Raw genomic sequence first — 15,155 nt, 5'->3', positions numbered from 1 at the left:
CTCTCCTGATAGCACATGCCCTCTAATCCAGGCAGCATCCTGGTAAACCTCTTCTGCACCCTCTCCAAAGCCTCCACATCCTTCCTATAATGGGGCGACCAGAACTGAATGCAATACTCCAGATGCGGCCTAACCAGAGTTCTATAGAGATGCATCATAACTTCTTGACTCCTGCACTCAAATACCCCGATTAATAAATGCAAGCGTTCCATAAGCCTTCTCAACCACCCTGTCTACCTGTGTAGCCACCTTCAATGAGCCAGAGAGAAATACAGCAGAGAAAAAGATCCTTCATCCCACCAAGTCAACAATGACTATCAACCATCCACTGACACTAATCCTACATTAATCCAATTTTTTTTATTCTCTCCACATTCCTATCAACTACCCCCCAGATCTGACCACTCACCTGCCCACTAGGGAAAATTTACAGCGGCCAATTAACCCGCCAACCCACACGTCTTTGGGATGCAGGAGGAAACCGACGTTGTCACAGGGAGAACGTGCAAACTCCACACAGACAGCACCCGAGGTCAGGATTGAACCCGGGTCCCTGGCGCTGTGAGGCAGCGGCTCTACCGGCTGTGCCACTGTGCCCTCCAGTACTGTGGGGTGGTGGGAGACTGCTATCTGCTCCTTAATGACCAGGCATAGCCACAAGACCAGTTTCAACACTACTGCAGATGCACAAGTCCAAACTGGTACATTTCAAAAGGTTTAGGTGAGCAAGAATTTATCTTGCTCTGAAGTTTCGGGAGCAGATTCTTACATGTCGTCGGAAAAGCCGGTCAAGCAGACTCCGTTTGGGCGGCTCTGGAAGCAGGTTCCAATCCAGGTCTGGAGATCTGGTTCCATTTGGTCCAAATACATTCAGCTCCTTGAAGCATTCAGTCTCGATCATCTGCACGAAGAGCGGGGGGAAACAGAAAGATTACTTTGCTGTGCTGTGTCTCCACCTCCGCTCCAGCTACCTCTCCAGGGGGGAAGGGAATGGCAAGGGTGCGGTGAAGGAGGCTATCTCTGTCCAAGACGGCTGGAAGCAGCTGGGGGGAGGGTGGGAGCTGGTTGCCTTGAACATTTGGCAGATTAAAGCAGATTGTAGTGGGGAGGGGGGGGGGGGAGGTGGGTGGGTGGACTCTGAGTCCTCTTTGTGATAACCAACTATTCATACATGGGGCAGCACGATAGCGTAGCGGTTAGCGCGATGCTATTACAGCACCAGCGATCGGGGTTCGGTTCCCGTCGCTGTCTGTAAGGAGTTTGTACGTTCTCCCGTGTCTGCGTGGGTTTCCTCCGGGTACTCCAGTTTCCTCCCACATTGCAAAGACGTACGGGTAGGTTAATTTGGGTTTAAAATGGGTGGCGTGGACTCGTTGGGCCGGAAGGGTCTGTTACCACGCTGTAAATAAAATTTAAAAAAAAATTTTTTAAAAACTCCAGCCCTGGGGAGAATTTGGTTTTTGCTGCATTAGTTCTGCAATTCTGGTAAAACAAGAAATAGTTTCACATTAAACACAGATTTAATGAACGAGGAAAGGAAAACAGGGTTACTGTTGCAGGGCGGTAATGTCCTAGTGAACTTCAGCCACATCCTAGGAGTGAAAGGTGAAAGAACACTCGCTTGACACTCGCAGGCACGGCAGTGTAGCAGTAGTGTAATGCTATTACAGCACCAGTGACCCGGGTTCAATTCCGGCCGCTGTCTGTAAGGAGTTTGTACGTTCTCCCCGTGTCTGCGTGGGTTTCCTCCGGGTGCTCCGGTTTCCTCCCACATTCCAAGGACGTACAGGTTAGGAAGTTGTAGGCATGCTATGTTGGCGCTGGAAGCGTGGCGACATTTTGCGGGCTGCCCCCAGAACACTCTACGCAAAAGATGTATTTCACTGCGTGTTTCGATGTACATCTGACTAATAAAGAGCTTGTCTTGTCTGAACACAGACCAGCTGGGCCCAAGGTACAGAGGTGCTGCATTTATCCATGTCCCAAACACCTTTCAGTAAAGTGACCTGGACCAGGTGCCCGAGAAATGGAATTTATTTTACTATCTTAAGCATACAATTCTCTAACTGAGTAATTTCAGGAGTGATAAGGATAAGCCAATATTATTGAGATAAATCCCTGGAACCAATGCAGTGTGTCAGATGAACTCGTTCCCTTGAGGCAATGACTGGGTTACTGTCCACTCCCCACAACAGGACACAGCAGATCAGTGTTGACAACAGGTGCAGAGTTGGCCTTGCTCCCTTATCATTGTGAAGTGACCAGTTTGAAACCTCCATTAAACAAGGCACGATACAACATTGTGCATTCATCTTCTAAGTTCTCATTTACCTGTACTGCTCTTCAGATCTCACTGAAAAGACTTCTCTCATACAAAGAATGAAGGGCAACACATTCTATAGGGAGGGTGGAGCAGTGGATGATTGGGGCAGATGTAGGAGTGGTTTTCAGCCTCAGGAAATAGACCTTGGACAGTCTATGACTGACTCTTTTATAGGATCACGGTCAGGTGCCTCCTCTCCCTCTGAGCTCTGCACCACGTACTCTCTCTCTGTCCAGCGCTCAGGGAGAACGGGAGCTCGAGCAGTAGGGTGTGAACCGCAGGCAGTGACAGGCAGGCAGCAGGGCCGGGATGAGGAAGGAGCTGGGAGAAACAATGCAAGCTTATTGTTCATTTCAGTGGCGCAGTGGGTGGAGCTGCTGCCTCACAGCTCCAGCGACCAAGGTTCGATCCTGGCCTTGGGTGCTGAGTGTGTGGAGTCTGCACGTTCTCCCCGTGACTGTGTGGGTTCCCCCCTGGGTGTTCCGGTTTCCTCCCACATCCCAAAGGCATATAGGTTGACTGGTCAATTGGCCGCTGCAAGTTGTCCCGAGTGTGTCAGTGTGTGGATGGGAATGAGGGGAGAATAAAAATGGGAAGAGTGTAAATGGGTTCTTGACCAGCATGGACCCAGTGGGCTGAAGGGCCTGCTTCTGTGCTGTACGACTCTTAAGACCACCAGTCACTGGACTGAATCCCTGAGGGAAGGAGAGGACTGACTTTGTGCATGCTTGAGATGTAGTTCAAGAAAGCACACCAGCACCTCTACTTCCTCAGAATGCTAAGGAAATTTGGCATGTTGACCCTCACTAATTTTTATCGATGCACCATAGAAAGCATCCTATCCGGGTACATCGCAGCTTGGTATGGCAACTGCTCTGCCCAAGACTGCAAAAACTGCAGAGAGTTGTGGACACAGCTCAGCACATCATGGAAACCAGCCTCCCCGCCATGGACTCTGTCTACACTTCCTGCTGCCTCAGGAAAACAGCCAGCATAATCAAAGACCTCTCTCACTCTGATCATTCTCGCTTCTCTCCCCTTCCATCGGGCAGAAGATACAATAGCTTGAAAAGCTTGCACCACCAGGCTGAAGAACAGCTTCTATCCCACTGTATAAGACTCTTGAAGGGACCACTTGTACAATAAAGATGAACTCTTGACCTCACAATCTAACTTGTCATGGCCCTTAGTGTCTACCTGCACTGCACTTTCTCTGTAACTGTAACACTATATTCTGCATTCTGTTATTGGTTTTCCCTTGTACTACCTCAATGTACTGACGTTTTAAAATGACCTCTATGGATGGCATGCACAACTAAGTTTTTCACTGTCTCTCGGTACATGTGACAATAATAAACCAATTACTCTAAACAAAAAAGGCTGGCTCAATGGTAAGATTGATGCCAAACTCTGGGATTACTTTATTAGAGCTCTCCCTCACCCAACACCTTTGATATCTCTTTAATTCCCACCATTGCAACTGAACTGTGATACATGCGAGAGATGGTTTGCACCTGACCTCGTTTTGCCAAGGGATCGGAACGCTGCCTGTGGCAAATTTCACATAGAAGTCATTGTCGGTTTGGTCCAGGTACACCCCCTTCACCGTAGAAAACTGTTCAATGTCCAGCACATCCTTGCAGTAGACAGCTCGAGGCTATTGGTTAAAGATAAACACACGACACGCCATTAAAGGAACAACTCTGTCATTGAAAGGGCAGCCACACTTGGAAATGGATTGGGCCAAGAGTTGTATTGCATCACAGTCACAACACAATCCTGCCCACAGAATACATGAACTAACACAAGTTTCCAGCTGATAAATGCAGCTAAGGTTCACCGGAATGATCCCTGGGATAGGAGGAGAGTTGCCCACTGAAGAGATAGTAAGTAGACTGGGCCTGTACTCTCTTGAGTTTAAAAGAACGAGAGGTGAACTCACAGAAAACTCTGGCAAGGCTTTACAGTGCAGATGCAGAGACTGTTTTTCCTCTGATGGGGTTGTTTAGAACTAGGGGCTTGAAATAAGGGGTTGGCCATTCAGGTGTGACAGAAGGAATTTCTTCATCCAGAGGGTGGTGAATCTTTGGAATTCTTTTCCCAAAAGGGCAAAGGAGGCTCAATCATTCAGTATAGTCAAGACAGATTTTTAGATACTAAGGGAGTTTAGGGATATGGGGTTAATGTACACGAGAGGCACTGAGGTAAAAGATTGAATGGCAGAGCAGGGGCTCAACAGAGTACTCTTGTTTCTATTTATAATAGTGTTTAAACACTTCTATCACGGAGGATGGTAGAAGTTTGAAGAACTTTTCTGCCAATAGCAACTTGTTCTGGGTCAATTGTTAATTTTAGATCTCAGACCAATAGCTGTCAGTCAAAGGTATTAAGCAACATGGAACTAAGTGGCTACATGATGTTAAGTTATCAAGTGAATGGCCAAACAAATGTGAGGACCCAAATGAACTAGACATTTTCTCATGTTTCTTGCCACCTTCAAGGATGTATGAGAATGTACCCTCGGGTTCCTGTTGTTGACTTACCCACAAAATAACACTGTGCAGTTTAGCAACAAACAATCTGCTGGAAGAACTCTGTGGGTCGAGCAACATTTATGGGAGGAAAGGAATTGTCGACGTTTCGGGTCGAAACCCTGCAACAGAACCGATTCCTTTCCCCCCACAGATGCTGCTCGACCCGCTGAGTTCCTCCAGCAAACTGTTCGTTGCTCCAGATTCCAGCATCTGCAGTCTCTTGCGTCTCCACTATGTAAGTCAGACTGCCGTCACATGCTGGGTGTTGTAAGTGCTTCAGGCCCATTGCATCAAACTGCACTTGCCTGTGCCTGCCCCTTCCAGCAGATGGTCAGCTTCTAAATTGCTTGTTATTTATTATAATACGAAGTTTTGTTTCATTTACCCTGCTCAAAACATTACTCCTCGTCTGCATGCCCTGGTGATTTGTATAGTATATGAAAAGCAACAGGCTTACTATTGAGCCAAAAGGGACCCCAATACATTTCTCTCTACAGAAACCTGTCCATTCCCACATAACCACTGTCCCTTTATTCCTTTGTGCTTCCCTTTGTCTGGATGATGACAGACATCATCTACTGCAGTACCATCAATAAACATCCCTGTTACTTCTTCTGCATTTATTTAGTGCTTTTCACCTCCTCAGGAAGTCACAAAGTGCTTCATTGAATTACCAGTGGTGGTTATTGCTGTTTTTATGCAAGAGAACGTGACACCCAATCCCATTCTGTCTCCCCCCCCCCCCCCCCCCCCCCCCCCCCCCCCCCCCCCCCCCCCACACACACTTACATCTGGAATAAAAGAAGGCTCCAACATGCCAGCCTCCAGCCGCTTGAAGTTTATGCCTTTGAAGAATGGATGTTCCTTCACTTCATTGGCTCCCTCAGCTTTGCAACCGAGTCGCTGCTTTGGATCTTTGGTCAATAACTGCGGAGAGGAAGGATTTGGTCAACATTGAAATAAACTCCAGAAGGGACTACCTTGGTCAGGAAAAAAGCCTGGAATCTTCTCAAATGCTCAGTAAGTCAAGGCTGAATTCTTCCTTCCAGGATTGAAAGCAAGTCTAAATGTCCCTACCTCCGCTCTGACACACTTTTCTAAATCTGAAACCCCTTCCATTCTTTTCCACAGTTTTTAAACCTTGTTTACATCACAAGTTGCCTGCATGTAAAAGGTCACCTTCTGGCTTGGTGAGCAGATGCCAGAGTGACAGGAGAAAACGTTCTTTGCCGAATCAGACCATTGCTGGTGGAGTAGCCCGTGTCTAAACCAACAAAGCAGAGCCACTCACAGGGGGTTTTTCCCAGCCCCACAGTAGAGGGAGAGGTCCTCTCATTCCAAGAGTTCGCCATGGAAAGGTTGGCCACCTCTCCCCTTATTCTTTTCAACCCATGCAGCACCTGCAGGGTAATGCTGGAGTCAGAGTTATAAACCATGGAAACAGGCTCTCTGGCCCAACTCGTCCATGTGACCAAGTCATCTACTTGAGCTAGTCCCATTTGCCAGCATTTAGCCCATATCCCTCTAAACCTTTCCTGCCCATGTACCTGTTCAAATGCCTTTTAAACATTGTAACTGCACCTGCCTCTACCACTTCCTCTGGCAGCTCATCCCATATATCCACCACACTCTGCATGAAGAAGTTGCCCCTCAGGTCCCCTTCAAATCTTTCCCCTCTCACCTTAAACTTGTGCCCTCTAGTTTTAGACACCCCTATCCTAGGAAAAAGATTGTGACCATACAGCTTACCTATGCCCCTCGTGATTTTATAACCCCCTAAAGTCAAAGTAAAACAAAATTTCCCTTTGCCCTTCCCTTGTACTGGTCTACGTGAATTCCAACACAGTCCAGGTGAGGTCAGGAATGCAGCCCCTCCGCCAGTCTGTGCGTTCTACACCCACTGCACCTCCTATCCACACTCAGGACTTCTGAACGTTCCCGTGCAGGTACACATAAGGTAACAGAGATGAAAACCTCACCTACTTACAGCCCTCAATGAGGAACCGAAATATCTCTGCAGTAGAGAAGTTGGGGAAGGGCAATTCTCTGATGGCATGGAATATATAGCCATTAAGGAGCAGTTAAAGCTCCTTTGTGCCATGTGTTGCTGATGTTGTGAAGTCTGTGCAATGTTCCACAGTTTGGCCTATTGGGACATACCCAACAAGGCAGATGTACAAATGAAAGGAATAAAAGCATGGCGGGCAAAAACAACCAGTCCTGAATCAAACAGAAAGAAAAAGCGAGTTATCTAGACTAGATTAACTTGCTTCTCTCTTTCTCAGTTCTGATGAAGGATCCCAGCCCTGAAACTTTGGGAGATCAAATGTAAAGGGACAGTACACTGTTAATGGCAGGACCCTTAACAGTGCTGATGTACTGAGGGATCTTGGGGTCCGTCCATAGCTCCCTGACAGTGATGCACAGGTTGATAGGGCGGTAAAGAAGGCGTATGGCGTGCTTGCCTTTATTAGCTGAGACATTGAGTTCAAGGGTCAGGAAGTTATATTACAGCTTTATAAAACTCTGGCTAGGCCGCATCTGGAGCATTGCATCCAATTCTGGTCGCCCCCATTATAGGAAGGATAAGGAGGCTTTGGAGAGGGTGTAGAAGAGGTTTACTGGGATGCCGGATTAGAGGGCAGGTGTTATAAGGAGAGGTTGGACAAACTTGGGTTGTTTTCTCTGGAGCGGCGGAGGCTGAGGGGAGACCTGATAGAAGATGATGAGAGGCAGATAGACAGCCAGCATCCTTTTCCCAGGGTCAAAATGTCTAATACTAGAGGACATGCATTTAAGGTGAGAGAGGATATGTTCAAAGGAGATGTTGAGGGCAAGTTTTCTTTCCCCCATACAGAGAGTGGTGGGTGCCTGGAATGCGCTGCTGGGGGTGGTGCTGGAGGCAGATACAACAGAGGCATTTAAGAGGCTCTTAGATAGGCACGTGAATGTGCAGAGTGTGGAGGGATATGGACCTTGTGGAGGCAGAAGGGATTAATTTAATTAGGCATTAGATTACTAGTTTAATTAGTTTGGCACAATATCGTCAGACAAAGGGCCTGTTTCTGTGCTGTACTGTTCTATGTTCTAATAGATTCTCTCTCCATAGATGCTGCCTGACCTGCTGGGTTTTTCCAGGGTTTCCTGTTTTTATTTCAGATTTTCAGCATCTGTAGGCTTTGTTTTATTGATTTTCACTTAAATATTCCCACCCTTCTACACAAAAGACTTGATATTTCAGAATGCATTCAACTTTTGATATTAGTCCAGGAACGTCACTGTGGTATTCTCGAGAAAAATAACCAAACATTTATATTTTGTGGCATTTAGTGGCTTTCATTTGACACTTTAATCCCTGCACAGCTTTTGCAAGATGCTAGGCCGTGGGATTAAACAGCTCTGTGTTTAGTCTGATGCAAACAGCTGGAGCCTCTTTAGCTGTTGCCTTTTTTTCTGGTGGAGATTTGCAAATATTTGCCTGAACAGTAATCAGTTTGAGTTGATCAAAGAACAACATTTCCTGCTTCTTCAACTTTCAAAGGCATAAACAAAAGGTATAAAACAAAGGTTAATTCATTGGTGTAACCTCTAACATAAAACTTTGTGTCTGCATTTTCTCTTCAATAAAATATTTACTTCTATATTACTTTCTGTGTTATTATCAGTTGCGAATTGGTGGACAAGACATCTGTGTCGGAAGGTCCCATGTTCAAGTCCCACCCTTGAGACTTGAGCACAAAATCTTTTGACTGAGACTTCAGTGCAGTACTGAAGGGGTGCAGCAATGCCAGAAGTGCTGTCGTACACATGAGATGTTAAACAGCCTCTTCTCTCTCAGGTAGCTGATACTCTGCTCTCTATATATCCTAGCTAGTACTCTTCCTTCACTCAACATTGAAAAACAGTTCTAAATGTTCTTGGATTGGGAGCTTACTGAACACAAACCGACTCCCACATTTCTGACATGGCAACTCCAAGCTTTCTGCTGCACCAATTTCAGATCAATAATTTGCCATCAGTTCCATGAGCTACAACTTTAATTAACAATCATTTGTGAAGGAGTATATCAACCCCTTTTTTTGGAAGTCCATGCAAGTAATGTCCACAGACATTCCCCTCTCCATTACCACAATCACAATTTCAAATATTTTATCAGTGTTGTCAGACACAAACCATTCTTCACAAACCTTTGCTGACTCTCCCTGATCAATGGAGAGTTTCAAGGTATTGAATTTTTGTGTTGAATTCGCTATCTCTTACAAACTACTTTAATGTTCCTTTCCTCCTTCCAAACTTGCTTGAGATACTCTTCACTCTGACATCAGGGAGATGACATAACTGGAACTCTCTATCTTGCTTACAAAGAATCTGACTCTGATCTGTCAGCCTAATTAAAGAATCCTCTACAACTACCACATTATTTTTCATTCACCTTCCCCACCTCTGTGCATTGGAGTGGGTGCCATGGTCAAATTTCTCGCTGATTTTTTTTTGATTATCTTTATTCATTATTTTAAGTTTTTACTCTTCTGTCTGTGTCCTTCCAGGCACCAAATACACTTTACCTATTTCATAGGACCAGTTTCTGCAGATCCTTAATTGCTGCTGTACATTGATTCCCTTTATTCTGCCTTGTATTGGTCACACTAACCCCCATTCTGATTTTGCTTCTTGCTTACGAGAAGTGACCAACGGGATCAAAGTGCCCATTTATTGCCTCTTTCCCACTTTTGTGTCGGAGTGTTTACAGTTCAAAGCCCTGAGCTAGAGAGAGTCAAGAGAGAGGCATCTATTGCATACATGTTCACTCACAAACAGATGTGTTGTCAGCAAGCTCCCAAGTACCGCAACCTAAATATACAAACTGCACAGCCATGATTCAGTTTATATTTTACTTTTGAGTTTGCTACAAAAGATTAAAAAAAAATATTAACACATTAATCTGCAAAAGGCACTGAAACTCCGGACAAACTTTTAAATACCTATTACCTCATGTTGATATGGTGTTGATGTTGAGGGATAAAGTTATGGGAGATGTTTAGGCAGCTGGGCCTTTACTCCTTGGAGCGTAGGAGACCAAGGGGTGATCTCATAGAGGTATATAAAATCATGAGGGGCAAAGATAGAGTGAACAGTCTTTTTTCAGGGTTGGGGAATTTAAAACTAGAGGACATAGTTTTAAGGTTAGAGGTGAAAGGTTTAAAATGAACCTGGGGGCAATTTTTTTTAAACATAGCCAGTGGTAGATATATAGAACCAGCTGCCAGAGGAAGTGGTTGAGGCAGGAACATTAGAAACATTTAAGAAGTATGTGGACAGGTATATGGATGACAAGAGTTTAGAGGGATATGGGCCAAGTGTTGGGAAATGGGATGAGCTTGAATATACATGTTGGTCGGCACGGACACATATGGGCCAAAGGGTCTTTTTCCATGATATGGACCACCACAAGTATAGGACACCAGTGGTACACCTGCTCCCTCTCTGAGCACGATCTCAACTTCACATCCTCTGTTTCAGAGTGCACTGTGCAGCCACTCAGAAGGCACTAAATCTGAAGCCAACCACTACCTGACAGCTGTGATTATACAGAGCATGCAAGCAAGACATGAAGAACAGGGGAAAGGAAACCTGCCCGATTTAAAAAAAAAGAAGAAAATGCTGGAAATACTCAGCAAATCAGTCAGCATCTGCGTAGAGAGAAACAGAGAAAGTTTCACATTGATGACCTTTCATCAACTCTCCACCTATTTTTTCCCATTTTTATTTCAGATTTCCAGCATCTGCAGTGTGTTCCTTCTGGATTACCGACTAACTTTAACCCCTAACGTCGGTTTGAGAAAGCCGAGGCAGGTGCATCACCCACAAATATGGGTTCCGACTAAACCAGCGTCACCCAAAATAAAATCTATTTTAATCATTTTTTTTTGTAACCAGCGATGTTAAGATGTTACCATTTTGTTGGCAAATAGCCTGGGAAGACTTTGGAACTCACCATCCTACAAATGTGCTTGGCGTCCTCGGTGAATTTATCGCAGTATTCCTCCTCCTGTTGTTGAACCCGCTTCTCCACCTCTTCTCGCTTCACCCTCTCCTTCCGAGCGCGGAACGGTGAATGTCCGGCTGTCATCTCGTAGATCAGACATCCCAGCCCCCACCAGTCGGGGCTCATTGTGTACTGCTCGTTGTTTATCACCTCGGGAGCTGAAAATGGGAAGGTGGGAACTTCAAGCGCACCCTTTCCGACTGGGACATTCTCCACTGGGCACAGCTTAATTTACACTAATACTGCCCGCTTTGTTTGCTGAATTACATCGACTCCTAGTTCATTAACAATTCAAAGGAAAAAAAACTGCTTTATGCAGCTTGTTGTTGGAATCTGGAATGCACAGCAGCTATGAAGGAGGGAGGTTCTATCATGGCCTTCGAGAGGAAATGGGATGCAAATTTGTAAGGTTTGGAGAAAGGACCAGTGTGGAACAAGGGAGATACTTTGACAGAGAGCTAGTAGGACATGATGGGCTGAATGGTCTCTGTGCTGCAACTATTGTATGAAGCTTATTATAGTCATCCTTGTCCTTTTCCCCTCCCTTGTTCACCCAGTTCTCTAAGGTACCTCCTCTTCACCCCAGTGCCCAAGGGTAGTGTAGCGGTTAGTGTAACACTATTACAGCGCCAGCGACCCGGGTTCAATTCCCGCCGCTGTCTGTAAGGAGTTTGTACGTTCTCCCTGTGTCTACGCTGGTTTCCTCCGGGTGTTCTGGTTTCCTCCCACATTCCGAAGACGTACGGGTTAGGAGCTGTGGGCATGGCGCCGGAAGAGTGACGACACTTGCGGGCTGCCCCCAGCTCATTCTCAGTAATGCAAGAAAATGCATTTCACTGTGTGGTTTGATGTACATGTGACTAATAAATAATATCTACCTAAATCTAATCTAACCCTCTGAAGCCTGCCCTCTTGCACCATTTCTCTTGCACCAATGATCCCAGCGTTATCGCTTTTCAAATTCTTTTTTTTTTAATCTTTTACCTAGCTGTTGATAGTCTGCCTCAAGTACTTCCCTTGTGCACCCATTCCCTCAGGGGCCACACCTCCTGTGTCCTGGTCTCCAGGGCAACCCTGATTCTCTTCCCTCTGCCTTCAACACCCATGGCATCAGCTGCCTCTGCACTCCGTGCCGGGGTTTCCTCAGCTTCTCCCACATTAAGATGCTGCTTAACGTCCACCAGTCGGTGAGGCCCACGGAAGCTCCCTGAATGGGTGATGCCGAGCCGCAGCTGCTGACTTTAGCCACTTGGGGAGGCATCCAACAAAGACAGCAGAAGGGTACTTGTGGGTGGTACGCTCACATACTTCGTCTCTTAGCAACTAATAAAACATCATATTCCCCTTCCCAGAGGCTTGGGATTTAGAAACAGAGCTAGGAGCAAAATTAATTTCCATTAAAGCAAGGCCATTGTCTATATTTTTAACATAAGACCATAAGACATAGGAGCAGAATTAGGCCATTCAGCCATTGAGCCTCTCCATCATTCAATCATGGCTGATGTTGTTTCAACCCCATTCTCCCCATAACCCTTACCAATCAAGAACCCATCAATCTCTGCCTTAAATACACCCAATGACTTGACCTCCACAGCTCTCCGTGGCAACGAACTCTACAGATTTGCCACGCTCTGGCTGAAGAAATTCCTCCTCATCTCAGTTCTAAAGGGACGTCCCTTCATTCTGAGGCTGTGCCCACACAGTACCCTGACCCATCTCTTCATCAGTGATTTGTTGTCCAGGCATATTCTCTGCTCTTCCTAATGCACCTTCCCCCTTGTTTGTGCTTTTGTTCACTGAGCCAGTCTCAAATACAACCACATCTATCTTTCTCCAGACTTTCCACAGAGTCACTGGGGGCCTGAGTCCAATGGCTCTCTCAGGTACTGCCTTACCATTGCAAGTGTGTGAAGCAATTAGATGCAGGGCTTTTACACCAGAAAGGCCTTGAATGATGAAATGTCTCCATACCCAGCTGGCAGACAAATCCACGGCTGAGTTTGATTCCAAGTCTCCAAAGGATATCTCACATTACGGGCTAGAAATTCAGCCACGTTGGCCTTTACGGCGACCGTCAAAGTCTGGTTACTCCTTGCATTCCATTCTGTGGTTGACGCCAGATAGGAAGACAGCAACCCAGCTGAAAACACCTTCCTTCTGACCAGCCTCCACACTTCCCCTCAATAAGCACAGAGGTGGCACTGGCCCCTATAACAGTGTAGCCCCAACCACACTGATTGTCTCCTCTTGGAGTGAGGAACAGTACGAGGATACAAGGTCCCAGCAGGCAAGGTTCCATTTTGTGGGACAATTAAATTCCGCATCACATCAGAAGCCGCACAAATTATTTGAAACCTGCCTTGGAGCTGGGTCATCTGTTTTACGGACATAACTGCTGAATTTAATCTAAATATTTAAACCATCTGGCTCTTGCTTGGGAAAGGAAAGGTTTTGGAAAGCCAAAGCTGCTTACAAACAAATCTCTTCAAGGCTTCAGAACAATGAATAAACACTGTAATAGAACGTTTTACAGGGAAATACATAAATTAGCAAGTGATGCCAACTGCTGTCTGCAAAAAGCCTCTTGCACTGAAGCACAATTCATGATTGGAGGGACAGCGCACTCACCCATATACCCGACGGTGCCCACTCGCCCACGGATCTTCTCTCCTTCTGGTATTGTCACTGCCAGTCCCAAGTCTGATAATCGAATGTGTCCTGTCCCAAGAGAAAAGAAAGAAATCCAACATTAGTCTGACACATTGGGCTACAGCAAATCAATCAAAAGTTCCATATGACTTTCTCATTGCCTCACCTTCAACCCGAAATAAATACAATGGTGCAGAAGAGGTTTACCAGGATGCTGCCTGGATTGGAGGGCAGGTGCTTTGAGGAGAGGGTGGACAAACCTGGGTTGTTTTTTTCTGGAGCAGCAGAAGCAGAGAGGAGATCTGATAGATTTATAAGATTATGAGAGGTATAAGTAGACTGTGGCCATCTTTTTCCCAGGTTTGAAATGCCTAACACCAGAGGGCATGCATTTAAGGTGAGAAGGGGTAAGTTTAAAGGATATGTGCAGGGCAAAAGTTTTTTTTTTACACAGAGAGTGGTGGGTGCCTGGAATGCGCTGCCAGAGGTGGTGGGGGAGGCAAATATGATAAAGGCATTCAAGGGGCTCTTAGACAGGCACATGAATGTGCAGGAAATAGAGGGATTGTGTAGGCAGATGGGATTAGTTTAGTTGAGCATTTGATTACTAATTTAATTAGTTCGACACAACATCATGGGCAGAGGGGCCTGTTCCTGTGCTGCACTGTTCTATACTCTGTGAAATGGAGTCATAGAATCACAAGGCATGGAAACTGGCCCTTCGGCCCATTGAATCCACACTGACCATCAAGCACCCACTTGTACCAGCAACACACAAGATGCTGGAGGAACTCAGCAGGTCAGGCAGCATCTATGGAGGAAAATGGACAGTTGACATCTCGGGTCAAAACCCTTCACCTGGACTGCCCCTTTACATGAATCCGACATTAATCCCATTTTATTCCATTGTTCACCCACGCACTAGAAGCAAGTTACAATGGCCAATTGACACGTCTTTGGGACGGGGGAGGAAACTGAAGCACCTGGGGAAGAAACCCATGGTGAGACCGGGGAAACTCCACACAGACAGCACCGGAGGTCGGCATCGAACCCGGGTCTCTGGAGCTGTGAGGCAGCGGCTCTATGAGCTGTGTTGCTGTACTGCTCCAGTATTAATTCGTACAACGTTGCAAACGCATTCGTGAAGATGTAATCAAACTCACTGCAAGTGTGTTTAAGCAGCGCCAGGAACACAGATGGAGGAGTTTGGAATACTCTTCTACAAGTAGTTGTCAATGCCGAATGGATCTAATTTTAATTGATGGGTTTTTGCAAACTGAGAATAAAAAGGAACATGCAGCAAAGGCGGGGAAATGGAATGAAGTCACAGGTGAACAGGATCTCATTAAGTGGGATATCTTGGCTGCTCCCATTCTGAGAACCTCTGGTGAAGTGTTTCCTCTTGTGGAAGAACCTGGAATTTTGGTCACTGTTTAAAATTAACAGATTACCCACTTAAGAGCCAAGACATTTTATCTCAGACAATTGAGAGTCTTTATAACCCATCTGAAAGGATGGTGTAAGCAGACTCTTTGAATATCAGATAGATACTTGACAGAGCAAGGGGAGGAGGAAGGTTATTGGTGATGGGGGAAGAGTGTGC

General features: G+C 45.9%; 1 protein-coding gene across 1 annotated transcript in view; it reads right to left on the bottom strand.

Moving 5' to 3' along the window:
• The window catches only part of LOC127584200 (G protein-coupled receptor kinase 5-like), a 165,262-nt gene that overhangs the window by 9,430 nt on the left and 140,677 nt on the right, over window positions 1-15,155 (bottom strand). The window contains exons 11-15 of the mRNA XM_052040798.1: window positions 13,532-13,621; window positions 10,853-11,061; window positions 5,647-5,784; window positions 3,843-3,980; window positions 770-901 (exon numbers count right to left, since the gene is read on the bottom strand). Coding sequence (XP_051896758.1) covers window positions 770-901; window positions 3,843-3,980; window positions 5,647-5,784; window positions 10,853-11,061; window positions 13,532-13,621 — 707 coding nt within the window. The remainder of the gene's footprint in view (window positions 1-769; window positions 902-3,842; window positions 3,981-5,646; window positions 5,785-10,852; window positions 11,062-13,531; window positions 13,622-15,155) is intronic.

Source organism: Pristis pectinata, chromosome 29 (assembly GCF_009764475.1).
Source record: "Pristis pectinata isolate sPriPec2 chromosome 29, sPriPec2.1.pri, whole genome shotgun sequence".
NCBI lineage: Eukaryota > Metazoa > Chordata > Chondrichthyes > Rhinopristiformes > Pristidae > Pristis > Pristis pectinata.
This window is presented reverse-complemented; position numbering and strand designations above follow the sequence as displayed.